Here is a 16,425-nt window from a genome sequence, read left to right as displayed (position 1 = left end):
AACAAAAAAGCCGAAACTTGTCCTTTGTTATAAACACAGAAAGGACAAGTTTGGGGGAGACCTTTGAAAAATAAGGACGAGTTCTAATCATTAGGCTCCACAACTGTATTCTTGAGAATTAGTTCTTAGGAAATAATGCAGTCCTAAAGGGAATTTTGAAAAGACTTTAGGTACAAATACATATATTTCAAAATTATGTAAAGTCATAAAAGCTTAGGGGGAAAAAAGACCAATGGCTGGATGATCAAGTAAATGATAGTAAATCTAACAAAATGCTCTACAGCTAGTAAACACTACAATTAAAAAAAACCATATCAAACTTGAGTGTCTATTACAATTTTAAGATAAATGAATATAAAATGTACACTATTAATTACAACTAAGTAAAACCAGGCAAGACTGTCTACCTACCCCAATTTCCCATCCTCTCCTCATTCCTACCCCAAATGTACTTAAAAAAGTTTTTTTTTAATGCTAACTTGGAATTCTTTATTCTTGGTTGGTAAATTATCACGAGCACTTTAAATCTACACCCACGCCTGCAGAGAACAGAACCACACCTGATGCTGCTCCAGAAGCCTGTTGGTTCGGGCACATGGTGCCATCCCTGCTCTGCCAATGGCAGTAAGAGTGACAGCAAGAATGGCATTAGCATGCTTATTCTCCCATACCCCAGGGACTGCTCCACAGCTCCTGCTTGTTTGTAAGGGCTGGGAACCTGTGAGTGCTTAGATGGTCTGCAGAGCTTACTGGATTCTATGCACACACTTGGGTCTCTAGAAAGACGGTCCAGACCTTTCTTTGAAAAGCTTTACAGGGATTCCTAACCCCCAAAGCTCAGAATCACTGGGAGAAGGGGGGAAATCATTTAAATACACACATCCAAAGTTAGCTTCAGTCTACTTTTTTTTATCTTCACTGGTCTCTGTCTGAAATGTACAAAACACCTTCTGAAACCCCAGGGATTTTCAACCTGCCTCAAACATCCCATTGGCAGTGGACCTGTTTTCCCTCTGGCAGTCAACATATAACAGAAAGTATACAGGAACATATTACTATAAGTAAGGGTAGTGCAAAGCCCAAGGGTTTGGTTTTCTCTTATTTGGTAGCCCAAGCACCTGCCTTCAGCTTTGACGGCTGATGCATCCACTTCCAAGGCTGATACATCGCCAGCCACAAAAAAGATAAGGAGCCAGGTCCCCCCCCAAATGAGCCTCCTTTGTTTTAGAGATCTTGGTTGATGCGGGTAACTGTCCATTTTGGCCACTTGTGTTTTCTTTTTCCTGTGCTTTAAATTATTGCTCTTGTGCTTCAAATTCATCGATAAGAGTGAGCCCAGACCCCACGGGAGGATACTGACCCCAATAAAGCAAAACCCCAGGTGCTCTGCACTCTCCCTCCCCCTACCAGAGACTTCACGTGTGAGGCCCAGGTGTGCTGTGTAATTTCCAAGTCTTGTAGTAAGAAAGTTTTATTTTTTTTTCCCAAGTTTCTTATAGTTATTGCTGAAGGGCGTCTTGCAATCATCTTATGAACTACAAGGGCTGGCCCAGCCGCAATACTGATTATTGACAGGCTGAGACCCGCACAAAACAGTAACATGACAAGAAGATGATGCAAACCAGAAGCACTGGCAGATTCTGTGAGGCCTGAAGACCATTGTGCAATGTTGAATCTCCAACAAACATGAACTGCTTTTACACCACTTGTGAAAATGAAGGATCTGAAAACTACTATTTCGATGGAAAACTACTATTTGGCTCTGTTAAGGGAAAATAAAAACAGCAGTCTCTCTGCTCACCGGACCTACAGCTCACGATTCCTACAAGCAAGGAACGCAAAGCTGTCTTGTCTGTCTCTCTTTATCTCTGCCTCTATCTCTCTTGCCTTTTGCATTTCATTGATCCTCAGATGTGGGAGGACCAGGAAGCGTTTTCCCACAGGCTGGTTTTTCAGATCCTAACGACAACCCACTTCACACACCCCCACCCCTTCCCAGGACACATCAACTACCCAGGGCCCCAGCCACAGAAGGGGGATTGGTCCTCTGCATCCTGCCCCTGCTCCAGGGAGCCCTCTCAACAGCTGCGCTGGAAGCACAAGGCAGCAAATCGGATGCCCCCATTGGCTCCCGCGTGTCTCGGGGGTGCTGCCTTGAACTGGGGAGAGTCAGGAGCAACTAGACTTGTTGTAATCACGATACAAACAAAAAAAAGGAGCAAGCCTTCCTGCTACCAGCCATCTGCAAACTACTATGTACAGTTAAAAGCCATGGATCTGCTGGGACCAGAGTGACAGGAGTGAGACGGCCCAGATCCCAGCCGCCTCTGTGTTTGTTCGGTTACACAGGTGTCATCTCTGAACATTTCTGCTGCTCTCCATGCTGCCCTCGGGTTAAAGGTCACCCCGGGATCAGTATGATGCTTTGAAGACTCCTTACAACAGATGGCGTGGGCCTCCCTCCTGGCCCTGGTTCAGCTGTGACCAGGGGTGAGTCCCAGCCCTGCCTGGGGCCCATTTTCTCTCATCTATAAAATGAGAGGGCTCCTCTACACTGGGGCATCTATATCTGTCCAGCACCCCTCAAGACAGAAAGGAGTAATCTTATCCTCCCGTGGGGTCTGGGAGAAGAGTCACCTGCTTCAAGCACATTTCTAGCATTTTATTTATTTGTTTGCCTGCACTGCATGGCTTCTGGGATCTTAGCTTCTTGACCGGGGATTGAACCTGGGCCCTTGGCAGTGAGAGCTTGGAGCCCTAACCTCTGGACTGCCAGAGAATCCTCTAGCATTTTATTTTAAAATTTATACTGTACTCCACAACACACCCACAGCAGTTCTAAAATAAACTACTTTGAAACACCCGTTCAATTACTGATATAGTGTTCCCCGAATCTGTGTGTTTAATGTCTCGGGATGCTCCATGTCTGTTCTAAAGCCCTGAGCCAGGTCGGCATCCACACTCCATAGAAACCTTCCAACCCAACCTACAGAGGCTCCAGGAACTGCCGTGTTCCCGCCCTATGGCTCACGTGAGGCGGCCACAGAGCCAGACAACTCACCTGTTTGTATGAAAGCCATTCATAGGGTTGGTCTGGTTTCCGAGAGCCTAAACAAGGGCCATTATCTAAAAGAAGAAAACAAATGAAAGAATAAACGATGGGCTAAACATGCCTAGATATTCCTAGGTTCTCATTTGTATCCTTCATTCCACAAAGTTGTCCTCAGGTGTGAAACAATGAATTCAGATCGGACGCATTTTCCCCCTGGGTTTGGGTCTGAGTTTTGCTTCTTTATTTCTATTTTGTTTCTTAAATGGGGCAGGAGGGAGATGGGCTGGAAGGGTGGGCAGCTGCCAGGTACCCAGGGTCTCTGGTGCCACCGTCAGAGATGAAGGACAGTCTCGTGAGCCAATATCCCTCAAATGTCTCTGATGGAACCCCGCTTCCTTGGGTATCAATGTTTATTTCTCAAAATACGGGTCTCCTGGTTAAGCAAGCTTGAGAAATGTTGGATCAGGCCTGGTTAAATAGGTCTCTTTATGCAGGAAATGTCAGAGCCTGTAAGGCACTAACGGATGTGTGACTCTCCATGAAGCACGCCGCATGTGACTGCAGAAGTGCCTTGACCATGGGCCACACCTGATGGGACCTGTGTGCGGGGGGACTCGCTCTGCAGAAGTTACAGGAGGAGATAGGGAGCTGGGAGTCAGATTGCTTGGGAGAGAGTTGTGAGCAAATATGGCTTCTTGAGAAAGACCCCTCTGTCGAAAGCAAAAACCTGAAGCACTAGTTGCACAGATTCAGGCCGATGCTTACTGGACACGTGTATGCCCCTCTGGAAACCTTCGTATAACGTTCTGACGTCATCGTAGAAATACACCAGGGGCTCGTCACTGTCCAGGAGTGTGGATCTCCGGGCACCATCACTGCCCTGGGAAAAAAGACAGACAGACAGAAGGTCAGAAAAAAGGATTAAAAAGAATATGTCTACCGTGCGCACCGTCAATCCCCTCCAGGGCCTGGGAAGGGTGAGCGTTTGCTGCATGGACTCCAGGGCCAGATGTGCTGGCGTCTGACATAAATCCTCCACCTGAGACAAGTGCTGGCTTCAGAGAAGCAAGGCTGGGTCCATGTCCGTCCAGGAAGAAAGAAAGAAGAAATAAAGATAGTGCTAAGTCGTCTCCGACTCTTGTGATTCCAAGAACTGTAGCCCACCAGGCTCCCCTGTCCAAGGGATTCTCCAGGCAAGAATACTGAAGTGGATTGCCATTCCCTTCTCCAGGGGATCTTCCTGAACCAGGAATTGAACCCAGGTCTCCCGTATTGCCGGCAGATGCTTTACTAACTAAGCTACACAGGAAGCCCGTCCAGGACCCCTGGGAAAAGGAAGTGATGGAGGGAAAGGATAAGGGGCCCAAAGAGGCTCACAGACTTATAAGCATTGGTCTTGTCAGACGAGGCTGAGGACTGGAAACCAAACCCTTGGACACAAGTGTGACGATTCTCAAACCACAGCCACTGGCAGATAAAGGACTGATTCTGTCTGGTCTTGGGGAAATGACACACCACCGTTCAGTTTTACTTCCATCACCTTATCTATATTCTTTTGGAGATCATGTCTACTGTTTTTCCTCTTTGCTAACTGCCCTGTAATCTGTTAGGAACTTCAGTTTCCCATGTAGCATCTACTAGTTACCATCATCAGCTATAAAATGTACGGATGTGCATGGACTCCTCATCCCTACATGACCAGAGGGACTCCACGGAGTACAGGCTGAGCAAAGGAGCACCAAGGGAGCTGGAATGGAGAAAGAGGAGAAGCTTGGAATCTACAGGGCACTGGCTCACCCCAGAGCCGAAGTCCTTGGAGCATGGGCAGGGGAACACCTGGGCCTCCTGGGGAAAGCAGTTAGCAAACTCTTAACCAGATCTACTGAGTTGGAAACTCTGGGGGTGTGATCCAGCAGTCCGCCTTTCAGCCAGCCCTTCAGAGATCCAGTGCACCACTTGGACGCATTATGGTCCCAAATTAAGCCTTCCCTGGTGACTCAGTGGTAAAGAATCTGCCTGCTAATGCAGGAGATGCGGGAGACCCAGGTTCAATCCCTGGGTTGGAAAGATTCCCTGGAGAAGGAAATGGCAAATATTCCACTCCAATATTCCTGCCTGGGAAATCCCATGGACAGAGGAGCCTTGGCGTGCTATACAGTCCACGGGGGTGGCAAAGAGTTGGATACGACTAAGTGACTGAATAATAACACCATGGTCCCCAGTAGGGAAGTGGTGAAGATCAGGGTAATTCCTAGAAGGAAATCTACAAGGAGGGTGATCAGCCTGCAGAACACAATGGAGACAGACCAGCTGACTTGGGCCTGACGAGGGCAGGACAAGTCATGTCTGATGCTGGAGGCACTAAGTGCTAATGACCGGGATTTGGCAGGTTACTGAAAGCAGGAGGACAAGAGCGCGTCGGAGGCCTGTGAGAACAGCAGTTCCAGTCTATCCAAAATCAAACTCTAGGACTTAGGGATAGGTTTGAGAGAAGAGATTAAGTTTGCGTGCTTAATCGTTCAGTCGTGTCTCACTCCTTGCGACCCTTTGGACCGCAACCCACCAGGCTCCTCTGTCCATGGGATTTTTCAGGCAAGAATACTGGAGTGGGTTGCCATTTCCTTCTCCTCCTCCAGGGGATCTTTCCAACCCAGGGGTTGAACCTGTGTCTCCTGTGTCTTCTGCACTGCAGGCAGATTCTTTACCTGCTGAGCCATCAAGGAAGCCCAAAACAGATTAAGTTTAGCTTTGAATATATGCAGACTCTATCTCTTCAAGACAGAAGGTCAACTCCCCAGTTCCTACTTGGAGAATCACTGCTCTTGAGTATCATTTTATAACAACTTTTGCTAAGTAACTCTGGTTACACTACCGTTCTGGTGATATACGAACTTCAGGACTTTGAAGGTAAAGTCTTCAGGACTGTTTGGTAAAACAGTCAATTCAAAGTTAAAGAAGTTAATCACATCCCAAAAAAAGCCATCCTCTTCAAAAGGTAACCCGAGGACAAAATATTTATTACTATTCTAATTAGAAATTAGAATAAATAGCAAAAGTTTAGAGATGAAGCATTAAATGAATTCTATGCCAAAAAGGTATAGGTGAAACGCTGGGTAACAGGTCACATTATCAATTAACTATAAGGCATACTCTGTAATTTCAGGAAAAGGGGTGAATGAAATGGGAGTGAGGGAGACCAAGCAATAAAGTCTGTGTTTTGAAAACTGTTGCTCTATGATGATCAGTTCAGTTCAGTCGCTCAGTTGTATCCGACTCTTTGTGACCCCATGGACTGCAGCACACCAGGCTTCCCTGTCCATCACCAACTCCCAGTTTACTCAAACTCATGTCCATTGAGTCGGTGATGCCATCCAACCATCTCGTCCTCTGTTGTCCCCTCCTCCTCCTGCCTTCAACCTTTCCCAGCATCAGGGTCTTTTCAAATGAGTCAGTTCTTCACATCAGGTGGCCAAAGTATTGGAGTTTCAGCTTCAGCATCAGTCCTTCCAATGAATATTCAGGACTGATTTCCTTTAGGATTTCCTTTAGCATGGACTGGTGATGATGATGATCACACATGCCCATGAGAAATCATTTTTGATGTGCATGTACCACCTTTCTTCTTGAATTAAAGTCCTGTCCATAGACGCTGAGCACTGGCAACCTTGGTGGCACCTGCAGAGGTGGGGCTTGCACAGCTACAACGGCGGGGCTGAAATGCCTGTGTGTGCTACAAAATCGAGCCATTTCAAGGGCAGGGCATTTAACTACTGGGTTATCCAAGTACATGCAGCTATTTTTAGGAACTCCTACTTAAATGAAGAAATACTTTATATCTGGCCCTTTTGGACTTCTGCCATATCCTACAGGTCTGGTGTGGAGGTGTGGGTTTCAGCTGTGCTCAAGAAATAGGGAGAGGGATGCGGACAACCCTGTGTGTAATGTGCAGGAAATCACCAGTAAGACTGAGTCACGGAGAACTATGGGCCTTTTATTTCCTCTTTAATGGGGTTCTACAGTTTTTCCAGTTTTTTTTTAAAAAAAGGAGTGAGTCAGTGTGTAGTGACCACACTACAGTCAAATCAGCGGTCACGAGGTTACTTGGCTGTACAAGCAAAGGTTCCTCTAGAGGTCAGTCTCCCCACGTGGCTTAATTAGGAAATAAAAGTTCAAGTTCCCCTTGAGGGCAGTGAGGACAGGACCACAGTGAACCATCTGTGAACCAATGGTTCCCAGGACTAGAACTCTGGCCAGTATTTGAGGAAAAGGAACACCTTGATGGGGAGAGTCATTTTGCGTCACTTCCTTATTTAAATGCAAAAGCAGATGATTACATCCTTGAGAATTTCTCTGGGATAGAAAGGCCTGAGCTTTATGAATTGTGGTCCCATTTATCTTGATCTAGAAAATAGACAACTATGCTGTGAAAGTGCTGCCCTCAATATGCCAGCAAATTTGGAAAACTCAGCAGTGGCCACAGGACTGGAAAAGGTCAGTTTTCATTCCAATCCCAAAGAAAGGCAATGCCAAAGAATGCTCAAACTACCGCACAACTGCACTCATCTCACACGCTAGTAAAGTAATGCTCAAAATTCTCCAAGCCAGGCTTAAGCAATATGTGAACCGTGAACTTCCTGATGTTCAAGCTGGTTTTAGAAAAAGCAGAGGAACCAGAGATCAAATGGCCAACATCCGCTGGATCATGGAAAAAGGAAGAGAGTTCCAGAAAAACATCTATTTCTGCTTTATTGACTATGCCAAAGCCTTTGACTGTGTGGATCACAATAAAGTGTGGAAAATTCTGAAAGAGATCGGACTACCAGACCACCTGACCTGCCTCTTGAGAAACCTATATGCAGGTCAGGAAGCAACAGTTAGAACTGGACATGGAACAACAGACTGGTTCCAAATAGGAAAAGGAGTACGTCAAGGCTGTATATTGTCACCCTGCTTATTTAACTTCTATGCAGAGTACATCATGAGAAACGCTGGACTGGAAGAAGCACAAGCTGCAATCAAGATTGCCGGGAGAAATATCAATAACCTCAGATATGCAGATGACACCACCCTTATGGCAGAAAGTGAAGAGGAACTAAAAAGCCTCTTGATGAAAGTGAAAGTAGAGAGTGAAAAAGTTGGCTTAAAGCTCAACATTCAGAAAACGAAGATCATGGCATCCGGTCCCATCACTTCATGGGAAATAGATGGGGAAACAGCATCAGACTTTATTTTTCTGGCGCAGATGGTGACTGCAGCCATGAAATTAAAAGACGCTTACTCCTTGGAAGGAAAGTTATGACCAACCTAGAGAGCATATTCAAAAGCAGAGACATTACTTTGCCAACAAAGGTTCGTCTAGTCAAGGCTATGGTTTTTCCTGTGGTCATGTATGGATGTGAGAGTTGGACGGTGAAGAAGGCCGAGTACTGAAGAATTGATGCTTTTGAACTGTGGTGTTGGAGAAGACTCTTGAGAGTCCCTGGGACTGCAAGGAGATCCAACCAGTCCATTCTAAAGGAGATCAACCCTGGGATTTCTTTGGAAGGAATGATGCTAAAGCTGAAACTCTAGTACTTTGGCCACCTCATGCGAAGAGTTGACTCATTGGAAAAGACTCTGATGCTGGGAGGGATTGGGGGCAAGAGGAGAAGGGGACGACAGAGGATGAGATGGCTGGATGGCATCACTGACTCAATGGACGTGAGTCTGAGTGAACTCCGGGAGTTGGTGATGGACAGGGAGGCCTGGTGTGCTGCGATTCATGGGGTCACAAAGAGTCAGACACGACTGAGCGACTGATCTGATCTGATCTGATCTGACAGGCCCTAACAGTCAAGCACCCACTATGTTACTACTACGGTTTATTCCCTCTAAGGAGAGGGCTAGACAGTGGGAGGGATGGGGGAGGGAAAGGAAAGAAAGCAGAGAGGGGGCAGGGAGAGCCAATAATGGCTAAAGAGACAGCTGATGACTTGGCTGGGCTTAAATGTCTCATCCATCTCTAGGGAGGAAAGCAGCAGGTGAAACCATGGTCCTTGGGGGAAAAAAATGACTCCCCCCAACCCCGCCCCACCAAGCATGTAGCTTTCCCATGCATCTTATTAACCCAGGCCACCATCACCTACCACCTTTTATGAACAGGCACAAAGAGGCTTTTCCAATCCAGGGACCTAGACGCCCTCTGGCCATGGGTTCTCCCCTCAGTAACACGGGATCTCTGACAGAACAAACTAGGTCTTTATTCAAGACCAGCCAACAGGTGATGCTCCCAACCAGATCTTTCAGGATAATGAACAGGGAGTTTTAAAAGTATTAATAGCTAGACTCCTCCTCTATGCTAACATAAATGCAACCACGTAACTACGAACCCTCAGGTTCACTACCAACGCTCCACCATTGAACCAGCCAGCTTCCCGAGGTCCTCCACACCCAGTGAGTGAAGAAGGGGCAGAAGCACCCATTACAATGGGTGCTAAGTATCGAAATGTGAGCACAGGAGAGATGGAAGCAAGGGAGTATTCACTTTGCAGATGAGAAAACAGACAGACAGACGGTAGGGAGGCCTCCCTGTCTCATTCCCACGTCTAAAATGCAGTGGAGCAAGCTTCAAACCAGCCTGAGGGACTTGCCCACACACGGTCCACCTCCATCTTGGAGGATTCTGGGCCGGAGCCCAGTGGGCGACTGGGGGTCTGGCTCTCCATCGCTCTCCTCTAACCCTCAGAAGGCGCTTCCTTGTCCATCCTCCCTCCCAAGCTCGCTCTCCGGTTTCCAACTTCCTGAGCTGCCCCTGTCCCCATGGGAGGACCTGCCCTGGGGGTGAGGGAGGCTGGTTGGGTTACTTAGCAAACCAGTTCTGTGCCACCAAATGCAGGGCAAGCTCCTCACCAGAGGAAACCGGCCAATCCCTCAAGGGAAAAATAGCTCCCTCCCACCTCTGTGGATGGGGAGAGAGTTGAGTCACAAATTCAAATCCCCTGCCTGTAGCATCTCCGAGTGCCTGCCACTTGGAACGTTCAAGGCACTAGCTCACAGTCTGAAGGAAACAGGTCTGTTCCCTTACTTGCTCGGCCTTTTAGACGCTGTCAAGGCAGGGTTTTTGCTGAGAGCCTCACAAAGGCCTATCTCTGCCACTGTTTTTCACTCCATGGGAGTGGACCCCACTTGTGGGGGAGGCTATTTTTAAACTTCAAAAAAAATTACAGCACACATTTCCGTCGGATATGTGTACACATGGTCCCTGCTTCATGAAGCCCGTGAGCATCGTCTGTGCAAAATCAAATCGTGTCTTCAGGCTTGTTTTACCATATGTATTCCCAGAGAGTAACTTGAGCCTTTCTTCCTGGCTGAAGGGAAGCCGGAAATTTAAAAAAAAAAAAAAATTCTGACATAATCACCATTCTTTCTTTGAATTCCTAAAGGCAGCTCCTTAATACTCTGGAGGTCTATTGTTGGCACAAAGATGAGACCCTCTGCCTTCAGTTCTCTGGGACTCCCGCCCCTCACCTCATGGCTCATCCCACCCAGACAGTGCGGCCCCCTGACCAACTCGGGTGCTTCTACGCCTCCTTCAAATCACCGGCCACTCTCCAGCGAGCAGACATGTCTAACCACACTAGAAACTAGTTAGGTTTCCACTAAATAGTTTCATTAAGAAGTACTAGTTAGCAAGGTTTTTCATAGCTGTTATTAAGAAGCCCACTAAGTTTTAGAAACAATGCCGAGATTAACTTCAGGTATAAAAACACTCCCAGAAAAACATTTCTCATCAAATCCACTCCCTCCCAGCCATCTCTTCATCCCACCCTCTGTGCCCCAACTGCTAGGACAGCTGGCGGAAAATACGCTCAGATGTCGTGATGTTTCCTGAAAACGTGCGTGAACATCCTCTGAAAACCACAGCAGCCAAGTCGCCAGGGATGAGGCTGAAGGATTTATCTCTGTCCACTCTTTACCTGACCACACGCACAGCCATACAGCAGGGAAGAACCAGCCGAGGGGTAAAAGGACTAGAGCCTGCAGTCTCAGGAGGCGAGTGAGCAAGCATCAGTGCCCACACGGGTTTACACAAGGACTCCTGACAGATACGAAGCCAGAGCCTCAAACCCAGAGATTCTTCCAAGGTCTCACACACCCTGCTAGCCGGCTGTTCTCGGGCTTCCGGGGGTGAGAGTGATGCTCACGTTCATGTTCGTATTTACTGTACAAATGACTGCAGGGACGAGACTGCCCCTGTTTTCCCTCCCTTCCTCCCAGTTGAGGGCCTGGCTCCCACTCGTCAGGCTAATAATGCCCCTCACAGATGGCCCTGCCAGTCCTCCATGAGCCCACGGGGCTGGTGGCAGTGGAGTGAGTGATCCCACCATCTGGCCGCACCTGCCGTTCCTGGGCAGCCTTCCCCCTGCTCCCCTGCAGCTTCCCCGAAGGCTGGTCCCGACCTGGCCGCCTCCCATCCTGCCCAACTCAACAAACTGCTCAAGCCCCCTCCACTCTGGTCCAGAAGGCATTGCCATTCTTGATGTGTTTTTTTTTTTTTTTTTTTTCCCAGCTTTGGTAAGGTATAAATCACATGGTGGCAGTTTATTCACTAACTTGTATCCAACTCTTTGCAACCCCATGGATTACAGCCTACCAGGTTCCTCCGTCCATGGAACCCTCCAGGCAAGAATACTGGAGTGGGTTGCCATTACTGGAGAAGATCCTTTTCCAGGTGATCTTCCTGACCCAGGGATCAAACCTGCATCACTGCAGGCAAATTCTTTACCAACTGAGCCACCAGGGAGTTCAGTAATTGACATATTTCCTATTTTAAAATCTTTTTTGGTAGGGACACCTAAGTTCTACTCTCTCAGCAAATTTCAATTATGCCATACAGTGTTATCAGCTTCACCTCATCATACGTTAAGATCCTCAGACCTTATTCCTCTGACAGCTGACAGCTTGAACCCTTTCACCCACCTCTCCCTGTTTCCTCCAGCACCACCCTCAAGCCCTGACAACCACCATTCTACTCACTGGTTCTAGGAGTTCAACTCCTTTTAGGGGGGGGCACTGTCATTACCCCTTTGTCTCCATAAGTCCAGAGTGAGAACTTCATACAAACTTTTAAACAATGCTCTCTTCTTGTGCTGAAACTGCTTTGCCAGTTTGCAAGTGGGTCTTTACACCCATGCCTGTGTGACAGTGTGATTCTATTGGCTACGGGGGAAATCCTACTCGGCGACAGTCTCACAGGCACCTGTACACACAGACTAGGATGCCATCCCTTGTCACAGTGGCCCTGGCCCAAGGTTTGTCTGGATAACCCATGGCATCCAGAAGGCCTCAGTGGATGGGAACTTTTGAATTTCAAAGCCTTGCAATTTACTGAGCATGGCTTCCAGGGGTCTGGTGTGCTCCATTTAGGTTGCTTCCTTCAAGTTCTTCTCTGACGAGGAACCATGGTTCTAGTTTCATGGCATGAAAATAAGTCACTCGTGTGACTCTTAGGAAGGACCTCTCCACGGCGGTCCTCCCTGCTGGGCCGTCCACTCCGCAAGGGCAGCAGCCTCTTCCTCCTGTGTCCTGTGCGCACCATGAACTTGCTGAACGAATGCCAGTGAATGCCAGTTTCATGCCTACTCTCTGTGAGCAGGGAGAACCGAATCCAGAGGGTCACAGCCTCCATACTCAACTTTTTAGCAGCACAGGATTCAAATACTAATGTAAGTTCCTCACCATACAAACCCCAACACATGAATGCTTAAATCTCAACCTTTCACGTCAAAGAGTCACCCAGCCAACAAGTGACCTGGATGTCATGAGGTCATTTGGAGTGAAGTCATCCAACAGGGAGATAAGTTATACCCAATGAACTTGTTCTGCCTACTAAAAGAGATGAACCCACACTAAGCCAAGGCCTGGTAACAAGTTTATTTATTTATTTATTTTTTAAATTTTATTTTATTTTTAAACTTTACATAATTGTATTAGTTTTGCCAAATATCAAAATGAATCCGCCACAGGTATACATGTGTTAAACAGTGACTCTTAAGTTATTACCAGACGTACAGTTTTATTTTTGGCTGCACTGTGCCGCTTGCTGGATCCTAGTTCTCCATCCAGGGGTTGAACCTGAGGCCCCTGCAGTAAAAAGGTGGAGTCCTAACCACTGGACCGCCAGGGAAGTCTCCCTTGAGGTACATTTTTAAAACAAGTTCTGATATTCTTCAAATGAAGCCTTTAAAAGGCTAAGGACTGGAAGGTATAAAAAAGTTTTTACTTGCTATGATTTATTCCCTTATTTCACTCTATTACAATCTCCTGGTAGGCCTCAAAAAACTTCCTGACTTCATTTAAGAAGATAGTCATCTCAATGCCTATAGGACATTGCAGGAACTCACAGACTGGTTCTGCCACGTCCTTCTTCAATGGCAATGGTTCTTATCAATACTTTGCCATGGGTTTGTTGCCTAACCCCCTTAAACTCTGGCCCACAACCTCGTCAGCAACAAGTTCTGCTCTGACCTGGCTTAGGGAAGGCAGAAGTCACCAGGACCCACTTGGACTGCTGCTGCCCAGGTTCTGCCAGTCCTCTGTCCCTCCCCTAGTCCTCACCTCCACCCCGTCCTCGACAGTTTCTGATGCTACATCCAACTTGGGTGGGGAACCCCAGACTCCATTTCTTATCTGACCTGCCCCTTTTCCGCCTTCCATTTCTGCCACTACCTTTGCCTGCAAATCCATTTTCAGAAGAGTCTGCTCCCGGGTTCAGAAGGTCTAGCCACTGGTCATCAAATTTATCTACATGAACAGAAAGCTTCCTTATTTTCTCTGCTTTATCCTCTCCTCACACCCTCTCCCATCCCCAAACAAAGAATCTTAGTTAAAATATGTAACTTTCAACCACTGTTAGGAGGCAGCATAACAGAGTTTCAGATCTTCCTCTTACTTTGTGGTATAATTTCACCTGGGTGGGCTCCCATTGTTCTCTCATCTCTAAAATGCGAGAGTTTAAAGAGAAGAGCTTTAGGGAAAAAGAAACCCAACATTTACTGAACACTTCTCTTGGGCTCAGTTGGACGCTGCCTGTATCTACGCAGCCTCTCAACGTGGTGGGAGGGAAGGCCCTGGTCGTTTCTCTTCTCCAGATGAGGAATCTGAAGGTCAGCCTGGATGAGCCTGCCCAAGGCTACCTGGCCCTTAGCAGAGCAGACTGGGTTAGCCTCAGCTACATCCCCCTGCTTCCCTGGTCCTTTCCGGCTCTGACACACTCTCCTATGCCCTGGAACAGCAACCGCCACGGCCTGGGCCCTGATCAGTCCCCCTGGGTTTCTGGTCACTCAAGAAAAGACTGTTTTCACGAGGGGAACATGGGGACCTCAATTTCAGAGAAGACTTTTGCGGTTGTTGTTTTAGTCACTAAGTTGTGTCTGGCTTTTGCAACCTCAGGGACTGTAGCCACCCAGGCTCCTCTGTCTATGCGATTTCCCAGGCAAGAACACTGGAGTGGGTTGCCATTTCCTCCAGCGTATCTTTCCCACCCAGGGCTCGAACCCAAGTCTCCTGAATTGGCAGGCAGATTCTTTACCACTGAGCCACCTGGGAAGCCCAGAGAACAGGTTGAAACCAGAAAACTCCCTTATCACTCGAGTGTGATTAAAAAAATAATAATAATAAAACAGATGAACACAGAAAAACTTGCTTCTCTGCTCTGCTCAAAGTTATGGGGAAAAGCAGAGAAATCTGTGGAAGAGTTCTTCCTGGACTTACACTGTTGCAGCTGGGGGCTGCACCCCAGACAGGAAACAGCTCTCTAAACAGGATCCTGATCAAACCAGGCTCCAAAATTTAAGAGAGACTTTTGGGATTCTGTGGCCAACTCCAGCTTCTCTGTCTCATTCTATAGCTCGTGTCTGCATCCTCTTTCTGGCACAAGTCTGTAGCACGGGTCCTAACACCTTCTTTATTATCCTGATTTGTAAAATGAAATTTTAGAAACTTTAACTTATTTAGAACTTCTGTGCTGCTGCTTTAAAAAAAAAAAAAAAGGTGTAACTGGGAAACAGCTAGTGTGGATAATGATAAGATGCAGCCAAACCCAAAAGGGCAGATTCTTCTCATTTTAATAGCCACGTGAAGTTTATGGAAAGAGGAGGGTGAAAAAACTGTTCATGTGAAATGGGAGGGGGTGTGAGAATGGGGTTGTGCAAATAAATGGTGCTTACCTGACTTCAAAGTATGAACAAAGCAAGAAGACTTTAATCTGGTGATCAGCCCCTATGACAGCCTAAGATAGACAGGCTCGGGACTAATACTTAATGAATTAAGTTCCTACTGCTGCCATGGAAGCCCATATGGCAATGCTAGCAATATAAAAGCATCTATAATTATTAAGTGTCATAACTCCCAAGCTAATCTTAAGTTCAATATTTTAAGTTCTTTTTTAGAAATGCAAAGCAAATTTTGTACCTCTTCTTAAGACCTACACGTTCTGAAAATCAGAGCTAAATCTACTATTCCTATAAAGGGCAAAGTCAGGAAGCCCATATACCAAGTAGTAGAATTTGAGATTTTCATTTTCTTCCTGTTTATCTGAAGTTTTAAATTGTTCTCTAAAGAAGATGCATGATTATTTTAAAAAGGCTCACTGACTTTACGCTAAGCTGGAACTTAAAAAACACATTGCCTCTCCAATTTCTCATACAATAAGAATTTGGCTTTTTTACTTTTTACAGTTACTGCTAAATTATAAATATCTTAAATTTTCACTTGCCAAGGACTGTTTTCCTAGCGATGGCAATGTTACTATGAGACACCGGTCCCTCTGCCAGAAGAGAAGAGATGCCAGAAACTCCACACACACTAGGAAAAACTAAATTCTTCTCACGATTGGTATACGATTAGCTGTTGTGAAATACCAAGTTCATCTGCTAACTAGAAATGAAGTACAAAGTCAACTTGCCTCAGCAATAGTTCATTCTATTTTTACATTTTGGCATGAATTAGACTGATATCTTCTATATATTTTAAGAGTTTCACATGAATGAATCCAAGAGACAGTCGAACTCTTTAAATAACAAGAAGGTATTAATCAGGCATGGGTTTATTTGGAAGGACACACTTTCCCCCTCATGGCCAACAGCCTGGGTTGGGGGGCGGGGGGGTGGGTGACCTTTCACCACATAGCTAAAAGTAAATGAGGTGATTCTGTCTTTCACAATGTTCTTTTGCAAGTCATAAGTCCTGAAAATGAAATCTGACTTGGGGAGGGGAAAGCAGGAAACGTCAAAGCAGAGAGCAGGTGAAGAGTCAAAGCATCTGTGAACGCCAGGCTGCTTCATCTTTGCTGCTGAACTTTTAAGAGATGTGCAAGGAGAGGAAGGTAGAGTGGG

The 16,425-nt window shown here is 46.6% G+C and overlaps 1 protein-coding gene across 3 annotated transcripts in view; it reads right to left on the bottom strand.

Moving 5' to 3' along the window:
- ACSL1 (acyl-CoA synthetase long chain family member 1) overlaps nt 1-16,425 on the bottom strand; it is a 65,385-nt gene that overhangs the window by 25,751 nt on the left and 23,209 nt on the right. For all 3 annotated transcript variants that reach the window (XM_006075113.3, XM_006075115.3, XM_025280140.2), the window contains 2 exons: nt 3,818-3,932; nt 3,062-3,126 (listed from right to left, as the gene is read on the bottom strand). In XM_006075113.3, coding sequence (XP_006075175.1) covers nt 3,062-3,126; nt 3,818-3,932 — 180 coding nt within the window. The remainder of the gene's footprint in view (nt 1-3,061; nt 3,127-3,817; nt 3,933-16,425) is intronic.

Source organism: Bubalus bubalis, chromosome 1 (genome assembly GCF_019923935.1).
Source record: "Bubalus bubalis isolate 160015118507 breed Murrah chromosome 1, NDDB_SH_1, whole genome shotgun sequence".
NCBI lineage: Eukaryota > Metazoa > Chordata > Mammalia > Artiodactyla > Bovidae > Bubalus > Bubalus bubalis.
Note: the sequence above shows the minus strand (reverse complement) of the source record. Positions and strands in the feature narration are given on the sequence as shown.